The sequence below is a fragment of the Xenia sp. Carnegie-2017 genome, unplaced genomic scaffold (assembly GCF_021976095.1).
Source record: "Xenia sp. Carnegie-2017 unplaced genomic scaffold, XeniaSp_v1 HiC_scaffold_20, whole genome shotgun sequence".
NCBI classification, from domain to species: domain Eukaryota; kingdom Metazoa; phylum Cnidaria; class Anthozoa; order Malacalcyonacea; family Xeniidae; genus Xenia; species Xenia sp. Carnegie-2017.
The window spans coordinates 10,113,565-10,136,907 of NW_025813483.1; the positions used below are offsets into that span (position 1 = coordinate 10,113,565).

At 33.7% G+C, this 23,343-nt stretch overlaps 1 protein-coding gene and 4 long non-coding RNA genes across 6 annotated transcripts; 2 read left to right on the plus strand and 3 right to left on the minus strand.

Annotated features, from left to right (window-relative positions):
• Positions 1 to 54: 54 nt before the first annotated feature.
• Positions 55 to 5,328, plus strand: LOC124441129 (neuronal acetylcholine receptor subunit alpha-10-like). Of its 2 annotated transcripts, none has more exons than XM_046991563.1 (10): positions 55 to 594; positions 667 to 738; positions 830 to 972; positions 1,056 to 1,100; positions 1,657 to 1,766; positions 1,954 to 2,098; positions 2,869 to 3,124; positions 3,378 to 3,538; positions 3,909 to 4,136; positions 4,804 to 5,328. In XM_046991563.1, exons 2-10 carry the CDS (start codon positions 681 to 683, stop codon positions 5,218 to 5,220), a joined length of 1,563 nt encoding a protein of 520 aa, XP_046847519.1. In that variant the 5' UTR covers positions 55 to 594; positions 667 to 680; the 3' UTR covers positions 5,221 to 5,328. The 2 variants fall into 2 exon arrangements, with proteins under 2 accessions (XP_046847519.1, XP_046847520.1); XM_046991564.1 differs by having other exon boundaries at positions 667 to 734.
• Positions 5,329 to 7,954: 2,626 nt separating this feature from the next.
• On the minus strand, positions 7,955 to 8,907 carry LOC124441132. Its single transcript, XR_006946881.1, has 2 exons — positions 8,310 to 8,907; positions 7,955 to 8,158 (listed from the first exon to the last, which is right to left on the minus strand). It is a non-coding gene; the product is annotated as an uncharacterized LOC124441132 (long non-coding RNA).
• A 1,671-nt stretch (positions 8,908 to 10,578) lies between these two features.
• On the plus strand, positions 10,579 to 11,073 carry LOC124441131. Its single transcript, XR_006946880.1, has 4 exons — positions 10,579 to 10,593; positions 10,700 to 10,716; positions 10,785 to 10,853; positions 10,929 to 11,073. It is a non-coding gene; the product is annotated as an uncharacterized LOC124441131 (long non-coding RNA).
• A 5,184-nt stretch (positions 11,074 to 16,257) lies between these two features.
• Positions 16,258 to 16,960, minus strand: LOC124441135. Its single transcript, XR_006946883.1, has 2 exons — positions 16,747 to 16,960; positions 16,258 to 16,494 (listed from the first exon to the last, which is right to left on the minus strand). It is a non-coding gene; the product is annotated as an uncharacterized LOC124441135 (long non-coding RNA).
• A 186-nt stretch (positions 16,961 to 17,146) lies between these two features.
• Positions 17,147 to 18,521, minus strand: LOC124441133. Its single transcript, XR_006946882.1, has 2 exons — positions 18,384 to 18,521; positions 17,147 to 17,651 (listed from the first exon to the last, which is right to left on the minus strand). It is a non-coding gene; the product is annotated as an uncharacterized LOC124441133 (long non-coding RNA).
• Positions 18,522 to 23,343: the final 4,822 nt, after the last annotated feature.

Genomic DNA, 23,343 nt, shown 5'->3' on the forward strand with positions numbered 1-23,343 from the left:
ACGTTGGAAGTTTAATTTGGTATATTTGAAATTATTTTGTGTTTCCCACCAATCAATGCTAACTTTTCTCTTGTTCTCTATTAACGTATGGTACATTTTAGGTTAATTTTTAATTTGCTCTGTGCTGGGTATTTACACATATTATAATTATTAAAATATGTATGAAAATTCTGTATCCTTTTATAGTCTTTCACGTGTATTCTGTTGAACAATCTGTTTTGTTGTATGTATGAAATTTGTGTTTGTGTAACAATGTTTGGTCGATTTGTTAAATACTCAGTGGACTAAAGTAATGAAATCATGTTCATTTTACTGATTTCTGAGTCATTTATATTTACAAATAAACATACTAAACTGTACATCTTTTTTATTGTCGTCGCCATTTAATCAATAACTCAGCGTGTTCTCGCGTATTTTTTGTTGCTCCTGTTTGTTTTTATGTTTATTTTAACCTGCGTGAGTTAAATATTTTCATTCTGTCGTATGAGCAATTGTTGTATCAGTCCTCCGAAGATATTCCTCAAGGTGTTTGTATAGATTTTTTTGCAGCTGCATCATTTACTCACGAAGAGAAGATGTGTTAAAGGTTTTTAGGTAATTGATTATGTCACGCCATGTGTTGCTTTGCTAATAATTTCATATCGACTGATTCGATTATCGTTACAGCACTATAGAAATGGATGTTGTCTTTTGCATCATTTTGCTTTCTTGCGTTGCCGTTCGTTCAGCAATTGGTGGGTAAGAGTCTTCGGATATGCAATTTTTTGACCATGTTACTGTGAAAAACCTTCGTTTGATACGGGATACGCATAAATAAAATACCTTTTAGGGAAAGAAAGTCCTTTTGTAGCGAACGTTCGTCTATTAAATATGCTACTAAAGGATTACAACAACAGTACGCGACCAGTTTTGAATGTCAGGGACAATGTTACCGTAACAATTGGAATATCGTTATACCAAATTGAAAACATGGTAATTAATGATGTTGACGTGTTAGTGATGTTTTTATTGAACAATTTATGCTTACGAAGTATGATGGTAATTTTTTTTATTAGGATGACAAAAATCAAATGCTGACATGGAGCTTGTGGATACGACAGGTAAGGTTTTTAAACATATCATTTTATCTTTATGGGAATAATTGTAAATATATACGTAGCACCAAAAGTTGGAGACATTACCCGTATGGTGTTAGTTGTGTTACATTATGATTATGCTACTATAATCAAGTGTATGATCTGGGTTATGTTATAATGATGAACTGAATAGTTGAGAGTTTTGTTACTATGATCAAGTGAATGGTTTGGGACTCTGGATTATGCTATTACGTGTGATCAAGCTAATAGTAATAGGTTATGTTACTGTGTTAAAGTGTATGGTGTATGTTATGTTAATATGATGAAGTTAATAGTCATAGGTTATGTTTCTGTGATGAAGTGTATGATGTATGTTATGTTAATATGATCAAGTTAATAGTGGTAGGTTATGTTTCTGTGATGAAGTGTATGGTGTATGTTATGTTAATATGATCAAGTTAATAGTGATAGGTTATGTTTCTGTGATGAAGTGTATAATTTAGGTGGGGTCTATTAATGTTTAATCTTGGTTATTTTGATATCATCAGTTACCCATAATTTTGTTGGACTTTTGTGTAAGGTATGGCTCGATCGCAGGTTGAGTTGGCGACCAGCAAACTTTTCATCATTGAAGAAGATCAACATTCCCGTTAAAAGTGTTTGGCGTCCGGACATCAAAGTTTATAACGAGTCGGTTATTATACTGTTTACTTACGAATAAACACACGCTGTTTTTTAGTTAAGGGAGAATGGGAATGTTCGCTGGAAATAGTCCTAGTTGTTGAAGTTTCATGCAAACGAAAGCATTATTGCTGACTTAGGTTTTAATGAACGTGAAGTTACGTTTTCTTAGTAATCTATATCTTTCATTTCTTAGAGTGAATGCTGGGCTCACAAGTGGCCTTGATCAATTCAAAACCAGAGTCGTCGTACATAATAACGGCAGAGTGCAATGGATGGGACCGATAAATCTTCGTACGTCATGTAAGATGGATATGAGGATGTACCCATATGATGTTCAGGTTCGTCAAGCTGTGGCTTTTTTTTATTAAGGTAGCAAACTTAGACTAGCACCAATTAGGGGCCTTGCTATTTCAACTGGTTGGAGCTTTCTATTCCCTGCAAAACATAAAAATTTAGCGGCCACAGGAGTAGAATAGGTTAGTGTTTAAAAAAAGAGAAATCGTTCTTTATCTGATTACTGTCACACTGTTACAAAGGTAACTTTGACAAAGATAGCGTTGACGCTAGTCAAAAAAACATTTGTTATTGCCTCTTGGCCTGCTTCAAACTTCTGTGACTCTTTTTCCTTGTCTTTCATTTTACAAGTAACAGTCCAATTTATATAGTTGATATAGTGGCCCATTTTGATTTCCAAGTAGGACCCATGTGCTATGGCACATAGGCCTGTGACAGCCTGGAAAGTAGTATTGGAGTAGTTATAAATTGTAGACAGTACTTCATAACTTGTGTAGAATATTGCGGGGCGTTTTCTCTTGAAATTTTAATTATTTTTGCTATAAACGGATATTATATTTATATTTATAGTGACAGTTGGTTTCATTGCCTATATAATTCCGAGCAGTTGTGGGATAATATTTTACAGCAGGGAAAAAGTCTGCTACAAACTATTAGTGGAAACTATATTTTGTTTTTTTCCTTTTTCTGCTACATTGTTTAAAAGTAATGGTATTAATTGTGGTTTATTTGTCACAGAATAAAATGATTTGTACGGCAGTCATTCATACAAAGTAAATTTACCTTAATAACAATTAACGAATGTCAATTGAAGACTTGTAGATTGAAAGTTGGTTCTTGGATGCATCATGGTTCTGATCTGGATGTTAAACCGGAGTCATATGTAATGGATATTTCAAAGTCTGCATCAAACCTTCTGTGGAAAGTTGTGGGCTCTAGAGTCGAACGCAACGTACAGTTCTATCCATGTTGCCTTGAACCTTTTCCTGATGTCACCTACATTGTGAAACTTGAACGACGAAGTAAAAGTTATGGATTATATTTCATTTTTCCTGCGCTGCTTTTGTCAGGTAACTGACCTCATTATAGTTTGCAATAGTTTTGGACTGCTTTAAAATATAGATTTTGTTCGTGAAAGTAGTTGACATATATTTGTGATTTGAGATACTGTCAATATTGAAGTGCTATTAATGGGGATGTTGTCAATGAAGATGTTGTCAATAGGGAATTTGAAAATGTAGATGTCGTCAATAGAGTTTTGCCGATCGACACCTTATCAAAAATGTATGTTTTTATTAATCTTAGTAATATTTAAACTTTAAGCTTTAACCATGCTGGCATTTGTAACTACTGGCGAAAGGATTGGACTTGTTCTCACCTCTCTGGTATCATTGTTTTTCTTTTTGAAAATGGTGTTGGAACGAACACCACCATCAGATAGTATTCCTATACTTAGCATCTATTATATTGTACTTAGTATTGAGGTGAGTAAAATGATATTCATGTAGAGGAATGTTAGTCTATCACAATAGTTTCTCGTTAGTTTTCTCTGAGAAAGTTATCTCTTTTGAATGAATAAAAAAGACACGTGTTTCTAATGTAGAGTTATCTGTCTCAAATGTAGGCATATGTCTAAAATGCATGTCTATATAATACAGACATCTCGCTCTTTCATGTAATACACACATTTTTATAATACAGACCTATGCCTCTGACAGAGCTTTTTCTCTAAAACGGACGTCTCCCTTTAGTACAGACATGTCTGTCTAATATAAGATGCTGACAACTTTGTCAAATACAGACTGGAGACTGATGGAACTTTTAAATACTAAATACAAATATTATTTCATTCAGGTTATGTTAGTAATCTATGCTGTGTCGGTGACTCTAAATGTGTGCTATCGTCGAACAAATTTAAACATGAATAATTGTGTTGGTGCAACTGTAATTGGAAAACTTGGAGGGCTATGGGGTTTAACAGACGCTAGAAATGAAGTACAGTTGAAGATAGAACGTCTTGGCGCTATAGTCCAAAAGACAGAAAACTTGTTAAGTCGTGGTAATCCTAACGAACAAGATGCTGTGAGTTACTTGCTTACGTGCTTTTGACTGTTTCGTAATCATGAAATAGTTTTGTCTTTCTCATTTGTTAAATGGTCTTTGACAAAAAATTGTCGTGTGGACAACGGGTATCCTGAACTCGTTGAGAAAACGATATTGCAATGAGGTATTTGTCCAATCGGTTTTTGTAGAAAAATTGGGCTCCTCTTGAAAAATGAGATAGCTGGCATTGGGCTCAGGCCATTTAAGAATACATTCAATGTAATTTCATTTGTACTTCATTTGATATTGTTGTTTTACACCTATCACAGACAGTTGTTTATAAAGCTTGTGCGTAAATATAAGATCGGTCTTTCTTATGTTGCACCTGATATGGTGATAAACTTTACCAAAACTGATAATTGTATGAATTTGAAGGGGGTCTGTCAAATGATGAATGTTTTTCAATGTTGAACTTCTTGTGTTTGTAAACTACGGGACAATTTAAGTACTGTTGCAAACATCTTTGTGGTGAAATAAATTTTCGAACAATGATGAACTGTCACACGATATTGATGACGGCAGTATGAGTTGGCTCAGTTTGCTTATGCAGAGCTTGTACAATTTAAATGTTGTAACAATGGATGTTTAATTCTCTAGTTTAAGTTTTGCGATACTATTATAATTTCTTGTTGAAACAAATTTTTAGTCTCCTTCTGGTACACTAGAAAATGTACATTTTTGGAAAGATGTCGATAGGAAGTCATGTTCTATCGCAGCTGGGAAAGGTTTGTCTGCTACGTGTGCTGGAATAGAAATGTATGTGGATGTGGCTACGGAAGGTTTGTCTGAAAATAAAAATGGATTAAATGAGAGAAGTCGATGTAAGCGATGTAAGAAACACGGAAGCATGAAATGCTGTAAGAAGTATTTTTACAAACTCATAACTTTGGACAAAAAATTAATTTCCTTTATTGGAACAATTAATTTTATTGCCAGAAGTCGGGATTGTCTAATGTCTGTGAATAATTATTGGTTGATTGCTTCGTTCATATTAGATAAAAGTTTGTTCATTTTCTTTGTGTCTACATTCGTGATAATGACAATTTTGATCTTTTTAATTTGAATTTCTATTATGTCGTGCTCATAAGTGGTTGTCATAAGATTTGCTATAACTTTTATCTTTATTTGTTAGAATGTAATTTCTTCATTAAGAGAGACTGCATCGTCTGTAGTTTGTCTATTTTTTGTTGTTAAATGAGTGGTATTGTAGTTCTGCGGATTTCAAATTGTAGACAGATATTATTTCATGATGCAGTTGAAATGAAACCAGTTGTGTACGAGTAGGACTCGATGATCTGTAAGTATAAGACTAAAGTTTTTAAACAAAATCAGCATCATGGTGACTGGGAAAACACATTTATTGCCAAGTGAATTTTTAAAGGCAAAGTATAAATATATAATTATTTGCATTTTTTTACGTATTCGTTCATATTTTATATAAGGGGAATTTCATAATACCTAACGTCATTTTACTAGCTAACTTTTATTCCTTGGTCATTTTTGGGAGATTTGAGATAAAGAGAAAAGAATTAATATAATTTTAAAAACAGTCAAACTTTTCATTGAACATTGTATATTTACGATTTTTTAATTATGTTGATTCGGGAAATAAATACAGAAGACACCGATGGACAGAATAGTCGTTGTGGGCAAAAATTTGAAAATCGAACAGATATTATTTAAGGAAAAAAAGTTTGTAAAGCGACGACGATATGTTGTGTAATTTAAATAATGATTTTCTTAATGTAGTCTTGTGGATTCCTCTTCATTTGAAATAATTTAATATCGTTGCCAATTTATAGAGCATCTTGGAAAAGGCGACGCTCAGCATGTTTTTGTTTTTGCAGTAGGTGTTATCTATGGTGTTTGACGATGGAACTGTCATGTGATGCATTATCTTGTTGGCGATTGTCGTAGAGGTTGAGGACTTAGAGTTCCACAGGTATAAATGTTGTGTTTTATTAATGTTGTAGTACTACTATTAAAGCGTATGGAAGGTTGGGTCGAGTACCTTTCTCGTTTTATCTTTGTGGTCATCTTGTGGATGAATGTCTGTTTGTTTAGTAGTGGATGATTGTCTGTTTGTCCAGTTGTGGATAATGTCTGTTTGTCCAGTAGTGGATGATTGTCTGTTTGTTTAGTAGTGGATGATTGTCTGTTTGTCCAGTTGTGGATGAATGTCTGTTTGTTTACTAGTGGATGATTGTCTGTTTGTTTACTAGTGGATGATTGTCTGTTTGTCCAGTTGTGGATGATTGTCTGTTTGTCCAGTTGTGGATGATTGTCTATTTGTCCAGTTGTGGGGATTGTCTGTTTGTTTACTAGTGGATGATAGTCTGTTTGTCCAGTTGTGGATGATTGTCTGTTTGTCGAGTTGTGGTGAATGGTCTGTTTGTCCAGTTGTGGATGATTGTCTGTTTGTCGAGTTGTGGTGAATGGTCTGTTTGTCTTGGTGTGGGGAATTGTCTGTTTGTGTAGGTGTAGTGAATTGTCTGTTTGTCTAGGGGTGGGGGTTGTCTTTTTGTCTAGGTGTGATGAATTGTCTGTTTATGTAGGTGTTGTAAATTGTCTGTTTGTCTTGGTGTTGTGGATTAATTGTTTGTGCATATTTGTTTACATGGTTTGCGAGGTAGATTGTTTGTCTGTCTAGAGGTGTATGTTTCATAGTTTTATGTCAGAACAGTGTCATTTAATATTGCATAGAATAATTAGATGAAATTTTTATGTATTTATTCATTTCAGAGGTAACATGTGCATTGAATGATGTGAAGGTAAGAGTAATATAGAGGTTTGTTTAACTTCAAGTTTAGGAGTGTTGTGTTTGTTGTGAAAATGTATTCTTCCATTTTTATACGCCACATTGAAGATCAGATTCAAAAGAAACGTTATAACTGTTGTTGTGAGCTAGAGCTGTGGTGGTGTGGGGCAAGCGTCGATGTTTCAGTGGTTTAACGAAATTAACGAATAGAGATGAGGAGAATTGGAATTTGCCGAGCGTATAATAAGAATGCATTTTAAAGTTTGTAACATGACAGTATTTATTTAAAGAGGAAAAAGAATGAGAACTTTGTTTTTATATAATATGGGCAATGATATTTCATTATTATGTTACTAATGCTGACATTTATAAAAAAAATGCTGTTTTATGAAATTACAATGGTTGATAAGCATGCTAATTGCAGTAGTGGGTATATTATAGTGATGATTTTGCTGGTAGATTTTTGGTAAAGTTCTCATGGAACAGGAAGGATTTGTGGTTGTAAGAAAAATGTGTTATAATTAATTAGTGAAAGTTCTCTTTTCTTAATGTTAAAGCCTATGTGTTACATGAATAAGTATGTTGGAAGTTTAATAGAACCACAGTGTAGGGAATATATTTCACACAGCAGTACAGGTGAACTGCATTTTACGAGTAATAGGTCTGTCAATACAAATGATTAAAGGCTGTAATTCGATTGCTCTTCTAATTGATTAACTTGAGAAACTAAATACAGCATTTGGATAAGTATGATTTGGATTTTATTCCATGAGAAAGTGGAAATATTTTGTAGCAACTCTTTGTAGGAGAAAGAAACAGATTTATAAAAGGTCTAGGGGTGAGGATAAAATTGAATTGACCGAAATATCCACGTTATGAGATGGCGTATTAACGAAACAAGAAGCTATTATCAGTGAAATGAAGTAACTTATGCTGTATCTCATCAGGAAAAGTAATATATTTTTGATTTGAAGTTTTACATTTCATTTACAATGAAACTAGACGTGAAGATTCTTGACTTGTACAAATAAACGATGAATAGAGAAAATTGCCACATTTTAATTTTTCATTAAAAGCTATATGATAGTTAAAAATAATTAATAAAACGTTGAGAATTGAGAACTTGTGAGAATTATATTGCAAAAACATCAAGGTTTAATATTATTCCCTTTCCAACGTGGTAATTGTATTCGCTTTCTTTGTTATTGAGGTCGTACTCGGCAGACTGGATGCAAAAAAACTTCTAAAAGAAATGACGATGTTACTATGAAAAGTTGATAGCATAATGCTTTAGGGGATGAGAGACGGAACAATTTTATCTACGAATGAAAGGGTACGTTATATTGTAATTTTTTATTTAATAACGTGTAGTTGCATTACGTTTATACAATTACCTGCGTATGATAGTGAACTGTGGGCAGTTATAGCACTTGGACTTTTTGCTAATCTATCAGATGCAGCGATCTCCCGAACATCTCCTACAATTCTCTCTCTGTGGGTCCCGTTTCCGGATTCTTTATATGTCTTTGTCTTTTAAATATGGCGATTTTTGCTGTCGACTTGCTGCTTTGCAACGATATATTTTCAACGAGCGAAGTCCAACGCTTTTTCTTGAGATAAAATCTGCATTTAGGTGAAACTTCCACGTATCAATTCTTCGTGAAGAGCACCGAAACCACCGCTGTTGTGTTGCAGAACTCTGTGAAAAAGTCGTTGACGGTTTGACCCTTGTGCTGTCTTCACGAGTCGAATTTAGCTTGCTGTAGGTTGACAATTCTGTTGATGATGAAAAAATGTTCTAACTTTTCATTTACTTGGTTGTTCTTGCTTCGCTGCAAAGCTAAAGATTGAATGAGTTTGCCGAATCTTTAAAAGCGTCTCATCTGTTTTAAAAGGAAAATATTTGAGGCAGCTGTGCTTGAAAAAACGCTTATAAGGTTTTAGATATGAAGTTAATGGCACTGACGCCCGTATTTATCGCCTATCGGCCGCTTCGAGGAGATCTTTCTGTCTTTCCTAGTTGGGTCTTTTATAATTTTCAAATCATGAATTATTTAGAAATTGCATTATTCGGCAGAATATCAATTATAGCCTAGGGAGGCGTAAAGTGAATTAAAATGAAATTTTATGTTATGTTGAGTAAACGAGGATTAAGTTGAGAGTAATTTGCACGGTTTGATTAATTTGCAAGTACTGGACTCCTGGATGTGTAATTAGTAAAATAGACATGATTAGATTTGCGTCATGTAGTGCCAAAAATACAATGGAAGTTGGCTCACTTCGAAAACAATAGATTTGTAAGAAATGACGTAACTAAAAGTAGTCATCATTGTTGTTGGTATTTTTATGTGCGTAATGCATTGTGTGTATTAATTGATTCATCTCTTTTGTCAGAAAGTGTTTAAAAGGACGAGTTGAACGCGTTCAAGTCACTTAGTCGCTGAGTTGGCGTCTCGTCGCATGGTTGTGGTGAACGTTCGTCGATGGTAGAGTTGGAATTCCGCGAAGAAGAACAATTTGGCTTGTTGTGTTTGTCGAAGTTGCTAGGAGATACTAAATGTTGAGAAAGAGAAGTGGCGTTCTTGTTACATCGTTGTTTATCAGATAAGGTTTTTGGCGATATTCAGATATTTTAACATTATTTGGTTAGCTGTATATATGCCTGTCTTTAATGCGTGATGTTTCGTTAATATAATATGGTAGTAAAGAAAGCGCGTTTTGAGAAATATTCACCTTCCAAATTATGAAGAAATTGTTATTCTATGTTTATGCGTTCATGGTTATGTTACTCGTGTGAATAAGGGATTCTATGCAATGAAAAATAACAATGCTCACGCGTATTGTAAGAGGCGTATGGTTTAGTTTCTATAAGTGGGAATGTCGACGGTTAATGGAAACGATGATCGAAATGATATTTATCACTTGCATTTAGTGTAATAATGGTTTGAATTTAATGCCCGAAATTTAATTAAGATTGTGCTCGTACGGATGAAGTGAATGAAAAGCAAATTAGCACTAAGATGTCTATGATAGAATGCGCATTTTTTGAAAATTAAAACTCAGTGGAAAAACAATAGATTTGTACAGAAACGACGTCATTAAAAGTTATCATCATTGTTTTGGTATTTTCATTTGCATCATGCAGTTTGTGAATTAATTGCTTCTTGTTTTTGTCAGAAATTGGTTAAACGTACGTGTCGAAGACGGCAGAGTCACTTGTTTGCTCAGTTGCGTGGTCTCGCGTCATGTGGCTATGGTATGGAACTGCTCGAAGAAGTTTTGGCTTTTAGTATTTGTGACGAATTGGGAAGGTGGATGCAAGATAATAAATGTTAGAGGCAGCTAGCGTTTCAAAAGAATGAGCGATATGAAAAAATATTGAAAACCTTTGGCGAGTTCTCATGAGTCAATCAGTCGATGAAGTGAGTTGTTTAGTAATTAATACAGACTTGGAGAAAGTTCCTAAATGAATGTTGTATTTATTTTGTTCGTTTCAGGTGTTGGAATCGTTTTGATGAGATACTTGGGGAAAGATGGACAAAAAGTAATGGATGATATTGTCGATTTCATTAACTGCTTCAAAATTGACTAGCTTCGTGTTTCTGATATTTTAGAGGAAAGAAAATTTTAAAAGATTGAGCGGAATGGCAATTTGTCGTGTGTCAATCAGTCAAAAAAGTGACTTGTTTAGCAAATATTACAGACTTAGAGAAAGGTTCTAAATTAATTTTGTGATTATTTTGTTGCCTTGAGGTGTTTGAATCATACTATGAAATATTTGCAGAGAAGTTGGACTTAAAGGTAATGAATGTTTTTGTGGATCTTATTAACTGCTTCAAATATGACAAACTGGAATTTTTTTATTTTAGAGGTATGAAAATGTTTAAAACATTGAGCAACATGGCAATTTTATTGAAAGATATTGGCAACTTGACGAAGTGAGTTGCTTAGAGGGTATTGCAAATTTGCAGAAAGTTTCTAAATTTATTTTGTATTTATTTTGTTCGTTTTAGGTGTTTGAATCACGTTCAGTATTTATTTACAGAAAAAAATGAGGACAAAGGTATTGAACGATACTGTGGATTTTATTTACTTCTTCAAATTTGACCAAATAAGTGTTCAATATTTTAGAGCAGGGGTCTCCAAACTTTGCAGCCATAGGGCCACATGAACTTTCATCCAGCATGTTGAGGGCCGACGAACCGTATACCGCTGGTCAAAGAGCGAATATTTTAATAAAACGAAGTACATAACACAAGCTTCATTAGTTAAGAAAATAGCTCCTTCCTTAGCTCAAAAACCCTTGACAGCACTTTTCCACAACTTAGCCATCTTACTGCAGTGTAATATGGTATGTGAACAGATTCTGTCTCAGTAGGAAGTTGGGACAAAAATTGACGTAAGCCACTCTTGCTAGTTGGCTTGCGTCATAACGTGAACTTTCTGCATAAAGTTTATTTTGTTTAATAATATTATTACTTTTTTCTTAAGTGTCTCTGCGGGCCGGATTGAGAGGCCCAACGGGCCGCATCTGGCCCGCGGGCCGTAGTTTGGAGACCCCTGTTTTAGAGGAAACAAAATGGTGAAACCATCGAGCGAAATGCAAATTTTTGTTAGAAGACGTGTAAAAGTTGTGGCGTTTCGTACCGTGTACGGAGATGAGCTGTTTAGCAGGTATGTACATCGATGGACAAAAATTACCCAATTTGATTTGATTATGTCTGAAAGCATTGAAAATTCGCGAACAATAGACATTTTCGTGAAAATTCGTGAACTATAGTCTTTTGTATGAAAATTCGTGAATTTTAATCTTTTCCATGAAAATGCGTGAACTATATTCTTTTACATGAAAGTTCGTGAATTATAATCTTTTCCATGAAAATGCGTGAACAATAGTCTTTTGCGTGAATTATAGTCTTTTGCATAAAAATTCGTGAACAATAGTCTTTTGCGTGAACTATTGTCTTTTTCATGAAAATTCGCGAACAATAGTCATTTTCGTGAAAATTCGTGAACTATAGTCTTTTGTATGAAAATTCGTGAATTATAATCTTTTCCATGAAAATGCGTGAACTATATTCTTTTACATGAAAGTTCGTGAATTATAATCTTTTCCATGAAAATGCGTGAACAATAATCTTTTGCGTAAATTATAGTCTTTTGCACAAAAATTCGTGAACTATAGTCTTTTGCATGAATATTCGTGAACTATAGCTATTTGGGTGAAAATTCGTGAACTTTAGTCTTTTGCATGAACTATAGTCTTTTGGATGAAAATTCGTGAACTATAGTCTTTTGCGTGAAAATTCGTGAATTATAGTCTTTTGCATGAAAATTCGTGAACTATAGTCTTTTGCATGAAAATGCGTGAACCATAGTCTTTTGCGTGAATTATAGTCTTTTGCACAAAAATTCGTGAACTATAGTCTTTTGCATGAATATTCGTGAACTATAGCTATTTGGGTGAAAATTCGTGAACTTTAGTCTTTTGCATGAACTATAGTCTTTTGGATGAAAATTCGTGAACTATAGTCTTTTGCGTGAAAATTCGTGAATTATAGTCTTTTGCATGAAAATTCGTGAACTATAGTCTTTTGCGTGAAAAATACGTGAACTATAGTCTTTTGCGTGAAAATTCGTGAAGTATAGTCTTTTGCATAAAAATTCGTGAACTATATTCTTTCCCATGAATACGCGTCAACTATAGCCTTTTGGGTAAAAATTCGTGAGCAATAGTCTTTTTCGTGAAAATTCGTGAACTAATAATCACGTCTTTTGCGTGAATTATAGTCTTTTGCATAAAAATTCGTGAACCATAGTCTTTTGCGTGAACTATAGTCTTTTACATGAAATTGCATGAACTATAGTCTTTTGCGTGAAAATGCGTGAACTATAGTCTTTAGCATGAATATGCGCGAACTATAGTCTTTTGGGTGAAAATTCGTGAATTATAATCTTTTGCGTGAACTATAGTCTTTAGCATGATAATGCGTGAATTATTGTCTTTTTCATGAAAATTCGCGAACAATAGTCATTTTCGTGAAAATTCGTGAACTATAGTCTTTTGTATGAAAATTCGTGAATTATAATCTTTTCCATGAAAATGCGTGAACTATATTCTTTTACATAAAAGTTCGTGAATTATAATCTTTTCCATGAAAATGCGTGAACAATAGTCTTTTGCGTGAATTATAGTCTTTTGCATAACAATTCGTGAACTATAGTCTTTTGTATGAAAATTCATGAACTATACTCTTTTGAATGAAAGTACGTGAACTATAGTTTTTGTATGAATATGCTTGAACTATAACCTTTTGGGTGAAATTTCGTGAACAATAGTCTTTTTCGTGAAAATTCGTGAAAGATAGCACTGGTCAACAAAAAGAAACTTTTTAAAAGGTGTCTGATATTTTTTGACTGATTTACTATATTTTTGCTATGCTAAATCTAGAAATAACATTCATTTTGCCCTCGGAGGTCAAATTTTTTTGCAAATTTGAATTTAAAATTATGCGACTTTAGTTATATTTTTTTAAAACAATGTTTTCAAGATTTACATGTTTTTAAGATGTTTCAAAACAAAATGTCAGTTTTTATGATAAAATTGCAGTATTCCAAGAAAGAATCATGTACACTTCATGTACAGTACATGTAACTAAAAATGAAAACTTAATGTTTGCATTATTACGGTCTAAATTTTCGTTTTTTTTTGATTGTCGCGAATGTTTTGTTGCTGGCACATCTCTTTTTAAATTCCAACAGTAGTCCGCCATCCTCACCATGTCCCACCTTTCTCTTAAGTCATGGTGAAAGCGCTCTCCTTGCTCAACGCTTAAAGAGCCAAGATTTTCGGGATCAATACCAGCTTTTAATTTTTCAGTTGACAAATTGGGGAAGGTTTTACAACGAAACTGAAAACACCGTCCATCTTTATCCAAAGTTTTAGTGAATTGCCTTATCAAACCGAACTTTATGTGCAGTGGAGGAAATAAAATACGTCCCCTGTCAACTAGAGGCTTGTTTATCACATTTTTTACTCTACAACTAGCAAGCTCTTCACGTACTGGCCATTCTTTTTTCACGTAATGATGAGTACGATCCCTACTATCCCAGAGGCATAAAAAGTATGGGTATTTGGTAAATCCAGACTGTTGACCAAGCAAGAAGTTGACCATTTTTAAGTCAACGCAAATCAGCCATTTATGTTGGTCATAAGAAATTTTTTCTAGGACGTACTTAATTGGTTCATGCTGTTCTTTTAATGTTGTCGAATGTGCCAATGGCACAGATGCAAATTGATTTCTATTGTGTAACAACACACATTTCAAGGACCTTTTGCTGCTGTCAATAAAAAGTCGCCAGTCCTCTGATTTGTATTCAGGTACTCCGAGATGTTTCAGTAGCTCTACTATGTCATTGCGATAGACTAGTTCTTTTCTTGAGCAAAATATCTTAAAATCCCTGGTGCCTGGTACGGAAGAAACTTACCTTAACTTTACCATTTAGCATGTTCTTGTCCTTTAAACGAGATGCAAGAAGTTCGGCAGAGTCTTTTGGCAAATTTAAATCGCGAACAAGATCGTTTAGTTCGTTTTTGGAAAACAATTTTGGCTGCTCATCATTGACATCGGGAAAGGATACATCATCGGTAGTGGCAATGCTTTGAGTTTCATCCTGGCTACTACTGCTTTCTTCAATACTTGTATCTTCAAATAAAAGTACGGGAATTTCTTCACTATAAGGAGTAGGGCGCATAGCTGACGGTAGATTAGGATACTCCAGTGTTGTGCGATTTTTTCTGTTAATTCCCATGACATTGATAGCACAAAAGTAGCAATCGGTTGCATGATTTAAGGCTCTCGCCAAATCATGGGGATGCCAAAGTTCATGGACTTTTGCGTGCCTTTGCTCCATTGACGGAGATGCTCTGTGCATCTTTTGCAAGCCATGTGAGGTGCCCAACATTTGTCTTGATCGCCGAGCTTCATGCCAAAATATGCATAGTAAACGCGCTTGATAAAGGTGGTGACAGTATTGCGATTTGGTGCAAGTGTGTATTCACCACAAACATAGCAAAAAACATCTGGCTTATTTTTATTATTTCTACTTTTATTATTTTTTACTTAGATTAATATGTTGGTGTGTTTTAACAAGTTTTACCATTGAATTCCAGTATGGGCTAAATAAAGCCTTATTTTATGTTTAAATATCCCATAATAATCGCAAAACCTTAACTCCCTAATTGAAATTCAATCAATAATTGCTTATTCAAATGCTTTCTTCTTTGTATTTCTAGTGCTAAGAAATTTAAATTTGTTCAGATAATAGAACTTTAAAAGGTAAATGTTAATACTTCTGTTGTACCTTTCTCGGGTATTTAAAAGTTAAAAAATAGAAAATTAACGATAGCTTAAAATCTCAACCTGACCCAGCAAAAATAGTGTTATTTTTGAACTCAGCACATCAAAATTGTCCAAAATCAGTTAACAAAACTGAGACACCAAATTTGCTGTTGACCAGTGTAGTCTTGCGTGAAAATTCGTGAAGTATAGTCTCTTGCATGAAAATGCGTGAACTATAGTCTTTTGCATGAAAGTTATAGTATTTTGCATGAAAATGCGTTAACTATAGTCTATTGCATGAAAATGCGTGAACCATAGTCTTTTGCATGAAAATGCGTGAACTATAGTCTTTTGCGTGAAGCTTCGTGAAGTATAGTCTTTTGCGTGAAAATGTGTGAACTTTAGTCTTTTGCGTGAAAATTCGTGAACTATATATAGTTCATGCACATAACTACCAAAGACTAAAGTTCATGCACATAACTCCTAAAGACTATAGTTAACGCACCTAACTACCAAAGACTGTAGTTGATGCACACAACTTCCAAATTCATTATATGCAATCATTATATGCTTTCTTTTCTCAAAGTCTTTATAATTACTGCTGACCATTATTAACTGTTATTGATTCCTTTCAACTTCATTCCACGTCCACATTTTGTTTCATACATAGCCTCGACTACTCAAATCAGCTGCGTAGCTTTTCCTTTAATTGGTTGCTTTGACACGTCTCACCATAACAGTCGAAAGCAACACTTCTTTCCCGAATTCTGTTAGTAACAAACCTTTCATACTGTACATTGTACTTAACGAAAATCCAAACACGTGTAGTATCGTCTATAAGATTTTGCGTGTTCTCGTGTCCTCACTTCGTGAAAATAAAATTCCTGTAATTTGTGACATTTGTCCATTAACGTTATGAAGGTACTAACCTTTTCCTAATTACTCATTCCTTACTTTTATTACTAAAATCCTTTCCAATTTTTTAAATATTTACTTTATATAATGTGGGTGAGAAACTTCAATGAAATTTAATAGTTCTAGACAAAACACAGACAGGTCTGCATTTTATATGTAAATTATACGAAACGACCAAACACCAATAATGATCAAATTTACATAACATAAACTTAAACAAAGTACTTTACAGTTTTACAAAACCTTTTAATGAAGACAATAAATATTGATTCACTTAAGACACTTCATTTTGATTATATTTGCCTCCAACATGTAATACGTGCTAAATAAAAGATGACGACATGGTCACGTTTCTTCATCACATAACACCTCAACATTAACCAGTTGACAAATGACACGATATGCCTTACCTATTTGCAAGAACAAAACTTGTAACTTCATTTTTATAGATCCGACTCAACAATGTACAATCAAAATACGTATCGCGCATTGTGTTTGAAATTTTTAGAGGATGTAAATATTGCTTTCCTTCTAATTGCCCACATCATATAACAAAAACTCTTTTGTAACTTACGCATATATGTAGCCAAACTTTTCTACGTCCTTCTCAACTTCCTCCTTCATATCGTTTGTACTTCTTTGTCTCTACCATGTTTCATCACATTGGCGTAACTTGGTAACAAATCTGCTTATGCACAAGCAGATACTGTTAAGATATGCTCTCATATTCTTCCTGTCATTAGTAAATAATTAAGTCAAGTCAAGTGTAACTAACTAAATGATTATTTTAAGAGATACTTATGTGCAATAATGACAATATTTTTTATAGCTCCTAATAGCTTTCCGTTGATTGTAAATTAACCATATTTAGTAAAGAAACAAATATATCCATACGTAATATCTTATATAAATAGAAGTAGCATAACCATTGTACGATAGATCGTAGACAACAGACATTGACGTTGAACATTAAATGTGATCATAACAGTTGTCTGTAATATCTCTATTTGTTGATGTAAGTCAATATATACTAAAGAAGGTAGATGGCTACATCACAAAACCTAACAGATACAAAGTGTTTTCCAAGAGTTATAGTTCTCAACGTTCTCCAGTTTGTTTGCATTTCTTATAAGATCTTTCATTCCGCATTTGCTTTCTTTTCTCAAAGTCTTCCTAATTCCTCCTGACCATTATTAACGGTTATAAAGCCCTTTTAACTTCACTCCACGTCCACATTTTCTTTCATACACAGCCTCATCCACTACTCAAACCAGCTGCGTAGCTTTTTCTTTAATGTTTCATTTGTCACGTCTGACTATATCCACAACGACAGTCGAAAGCAACACTTCATGTCCGGAATTCTGTTAGTAACAAACGTTTTATACGGAACATTGTACTGGACGAAAATCCAAAACCTGTGTAGTATCGTCTTTAAGATTTTGCGTGTTCTCGTGTCCTCCATTGGTGAAAATAAAATTCCTGTAATTTGTGACATTTTTCCTTTAACGTTATGATTTAGCAATTGACGTTTTCCAATTTACACATTTCTTACACTCATTAATAAAATTCTTCCTAATTTTTTAAATATTTATTTTATATCATTTGGGTGAAAACTTCAATAAAAATTAATAGTTCTAGACAAAACACACACGAGATTGTATTTTGTATCGTTAAATCAATACTTTATTAAAAATTGAAAATTATACGAAACGAGCAAACACCAATTATCTAATTTACATGACATCAACTTAAAGAAAGCACTTTACACTTTTACAAAAACTTTTAATGAAGACAATAAAAATTGATGCACCTAAGACACTTTCATTTTCATTATATTTGCCTCTAACATGCAAATAAACACGTGGTATACGTATTGCATGGTACAGCTAAATATAATCAAGATGAAAGTGTTTTTGTAAAACTGTAAAGTGCTTTCTTTAAGTTGATGTCATGTAAATTTGATAATTATTGCTGTTTGGTCGTTTTGTGTAATTTACATATAAAATGCAGACCTGTCTGTGTTTTGTCTAGAACTATTAAATTTCATTGAAGTTTCTCACCCACATTATATAAAGTAAATATTTAAAAATTTTTAATCATATATTGATTTAACAATACAAAATATCACGTATATACTACCACATTGTGATGTTTGTTCATCACATGCTACCTGGCGATTAATCAATTGAAATATGACAATTTATTGCTTACATATTCACCATATCAAAATTTGTAGCTTCATTCTTATACATCTGACTCAACAATGTACAATCAAAATACGTTGGAATCATTATGTTTGGAATTGTTAGCGGATGTTAATATACGTTCTTTGAAATCGCCCACATCATGCAACAAAAGCTCTTTATTCTTGGACTGGGCGAAATTGACGCACAAGACAAATAAAGACATCTTTCCAACTCCTTCCGCATCCATTGTAAATTGCCGCTTTACCGATACCTCAACTCAGTCATGAATTTGGATTTATTGAATTTAGTCACAATAATTATCTTCAATATTGCATTTTTCTTTGTAGGCATCACTCTAAATTCTCTAGTGATTTTGGTGTTTTGGCGAACGACGTATCTACGAAAGAAATTGTGCTATTTTATGATCTTTGTGTTATCTTTTTGTGACTTATTGGTTATTCTCGTAAATCATCCACTTGTCACACTTTTGGCAATATTTTTTGCTATTGACAAGTTTCAACTTTTCCCTCACTGTGTACGTATTACACTGGACATAGTATCGTTATCAATAGCGCCTTCTTTACTGGCTCTCTTGGTGATGAATGTCGATCGTTATTTGTCGCTAACCTATCCAATATATCATAAGGCAAACATCACTAAACGGAAACTTCTCTGGCTGCTCGCTACATTTATGCTTATTAACATCATCTCCACTATTTTGTTCATCGATAAACTTGTCTATTCTTTAGAAGTACACAGTATAATATTCCTGACTTTATACGTGCCCCCTATGCTGTTTACTACTTACAAACTATTCAAGATTTCACGCAAATATCGCAAGTTTCGTCACGATAAACCAGAAAAGAAAAAAATTATTTCTTCAAAGCAAATATCAATCTGTTTATTGGGATTAGCCGGTCAAATGTTCTTCAACATTCCAGTTCTTGGATACATTGTTTACCACATGCTCTTACCGGTAACTAGAGCGTCAGACATTTTTGTACTTTGGATTAAAACGATCGTAGCAATGAATTCAACGTTCAATTGCTTCATTTTCTTTTGGAAAAACACAATTTTACGTTCAGAGGCAATGAAGATTATCAAAACAACGAAGAAATCCTTTTCATCCGAGAACCATAACACAATTCCTTAGCTGAAACACTCAAGTATTGTAAAGAATAACGAACATTCTAATAACTCTTATGATACTCCATTTTTTAAGCAATTTATTTTGACGAAAACATTGATTCTCTCATAGTTCCACAAAGGTACTGCCATATTGTATCCATTATCATTATAAACTAAAACATCTTCAATGACTTGATGATATCTATGCTTGCATTGTCATTTCACTTAATCCAAAGGAATTAACACTGTTTTCAGTCATCATGTATTCAAATTGTTTAAATTTTCTCGTAATAATTATCGTCAATGTTATATTTTTCATTCTCGGCATCATTTTAAATTCTCTTGTGATTGTGGCGTTTTGGCGTAGAACATATCTACGAAAGAAACTGTGTTATTTTATGATCATGGTGCTAACTTATTGTGATTTATTGGTAATTCTTGTAAATCATCCATTCGTGGCAATTTTAGCAACGTTTTTCGCCACCAACAAATTCAAAATTTTCCCCCACTGGCTGCATGTTACACTGGATATCACGAGTATATCTCAAACACCGTCCTTACTGGCTCTATTGGTCATGAATGTTGATCGTTATTTGGCAATACTCCATCCAATATATCACCAGACGAACATTACCAAACGGAAACTTTTGTTGCTATTTGCTACATGTCTACTTATTTTCACCATCTCCCATGTCTTGTTCATTGATAAACTTGTCTATTCGATGGAAGTACACAGTATAATATTCATGTCTTTGTACATGCCCACAATGCTGTTTTCTAATTTTAAACTATTCAATATTTCATGCAAATATCGCCAGTTTTGTGACAACAAGCCACACAAGAAAACAACAGCTTCTACGAAGCAAATATCAATCTGTTTACTCGTGTTTGCCAGTTTAATGTTCTTCAACATTCCAGTTCTTATAATCATCGTTTACAACATGCTGTTACCGGTAACTACAGCGTCAGACACTTTTATACTTTGGCTTAAAACAATCGTAGCGATGAATTCAACCTTCAATTGCTTCATTTTCTTTTGGAAAAACACAATTTTACGTTCAGAGGCAATGAAGATTATCAAAACAACGACGAAATCCTTCTCATCAGAGAACCATAACACAATTCCTTAGCTTAAACACTCGAGTATTGTAAAGAATAACGAATAATCGCATTCAAAACTTTCAAACAATCATAAAACTCATATGTTATTTTAAAGATTTAAAACAACTTAAAAAGCGCACAATATATTTAGAAGCAATGAAGATTGTTCAAGCAACGAGAAAATCCATTTATCGCATTAGAAATAAATGAAAAAGATGACATCTCATGCCAATGTTCAATTTATTGTAGACAGCAGATATATTTCATTACCATGCACAAAACACAAAACACAACATCGTAGTAGTAGTAACGTCTTTTAAGGCGTTTGTCAACTGTACGAATGAAACAACTAAAAAGAAGTACTTTATTAAGTACAAAAATAACAAACTGTGGCCTTCTTCCACAAATCTGAAACGTTGCGTTGCAGCAAAGAAGCCTTTACGTACAATGATTTAAAAAAACAAGGGATTGGAACGGTGTAAGGAACAAAAAAATGCTCAGTGAAATAATGTGAGAAAGATTGTTCAAAGCAGAATCGGTATTCAAGCTAATTCCTGCATGGAAGAAAAATATTTATCACAAGGAATTTATGGGAGCCCCACTATCCATGTGTTGAGAAACATGGTTGCTGGAGAGGTTGACACCTCATTGTCATTAAAGGCAGCTTGAATGCACAAACATAGAGTAGCTTAACATGCCGCAACCTTGTGAAACATAGGAGAAATTTGTTCGGTGAAAATTTCATTTTCCAAAGTGATGCCACCCCAGGTCATACAGCAAACAGAATCAAGGCATATCTTGCAACAAAAAGGCTGATATCTCTTACTCCCTAGCCATCGCAAAGCCCTGACATAAAAATACCTTGTCTAACATAATTGGAAAAAAACAACAAACGAAAACAAAGACATTAAAACTAAGTCTTGTACTGAAGAGTTAAATTGAATTATGGAATTGCATTGATGCATGGCCCTGAAACACGTACAAAGGTTTCATCGATGATTCACCGTTGTATACCGCGGTATGAATTCCTGCCCGTAGTAGTAGTGTCAATTACTAGAAATGTCATAGTTACTATACACTGTACCTGTGTTGAAATGTTGCTGCTTAACGATTGCAAAATTTTTGAAAGTAAATCTGTGAAGACTTCAAAAATACAAAATTTCTACTAAATTGTGTTCATTTTAAAGGGTAACCGAAATTTTTCATTGTACATTGAATAATTGCACAATACCCCACTAAATGAACGAAAAGCGTTCTGGCCACAATAATATTTATTTCAATCCAAGTTTACGCTGCCTTTCTTTCTTATACTCGTGATTTACAACTGCAATTTAATTTAACAGAAAAAATGCGCAGCCTTAGAGTATAAGTTCAATGATTACTCCATGGTAACACCCTCATCTTCATGGAAATATTTTTAAATTGCATCAATATTGCATCACAGGATGTGAACAAAAACAAGCAACATCTTTAACGCCCATATGTCAATCTCAACTACGCAAATTTTTGTCCGTTTCACAACGAACTTGCCTAATTGCACTATTTTGAAGTGATAAATGAAAAAATAATTACATCACGTCTTGTGTACATTGATTGTTGCTCTTTCAGTTAATTAATACGTAAGGTTGCCAATTTTTACTTTAATAAATTGTTTTGTCTTTCTCCTCTTGTCCAACTCACTTTCTTAAATGTTTTATCAGCAAATGTTTTTTCACTCGTGCTACTTGAGAACATTGTTCGGTTATATTTGTATGTTGTAAATGTTAATAATTGCCACATGCCAAGTTGCACAAGAAAATTTACGGCAACGCAATCTCGCATATCGAAATACATTATAAAGTAAATGGTTTGAACCCGGGAGTATCGTTATATGTTTGTAAATGATGATCGTCCAGGTTAATAAAGTCCTGAGAAGGACTGTTTTTGTTGTTGTTGACTGACGTTTCGACAACCTTAGCGGTAGTCATCTTCAGAGTCAAATGATATAAAAAAAATACATTAGAAATACATTATGTCAATCATGTTTCATTTAACGTGCCCTTCAAATCATCCAACTTAGATTATCATTGGTTTATGAGCTATGTGCCGGTCATGCGTGATTTGTGCAAATTTCACGGGCAAGTTTTTAAACTCGGGCTTATATTTGATAGCCCAAGTAATTCTATAAAATATTTTTCCCAGTTTAACCAACATCGAAAGCTTATTAATTGTGAAAAAACCAAATCTTTCTTTCATTGTATGTGATATAAAACATAGCTAGGCAGGACAACTGCCTCACCAACCACTGTATCAATTTCTATAATATAGATGCACTAATTTGTTGCATCCTGGCATTCGACTTTTTCTAGTTTGTCCGAAGCTTACTGTCTGTTTTAAATGGCTATGGACAATCACTATTTTGTCACAATTTGTAGTTGACAAAAAATAGCAAACATGACTGAAATGTGAGTAATCTATGAAGGAAATATCAATATCTTATTGTGAATTTGCATGTCAAATTTTGTTATCCATTCCAGTTGTTGTCTTCACTGCTACCCTTAACTAGAGCGACAGACATATTTGTAGTTTCGCCTTAGCGATGAATTCTACAGTTCATCCTTTGCTTTTATTAAACAAAAATCCATTTTACGTTCTGAGGCAATGGAGATGATTGAAATGATCATCCTAATAACTAAATGCTTGGTGCTCGCAAAAATTACCATTAAACATGAGCCACCATCATATCTGCTTAGTGAGTCGTGCCCAATGAACTCTAA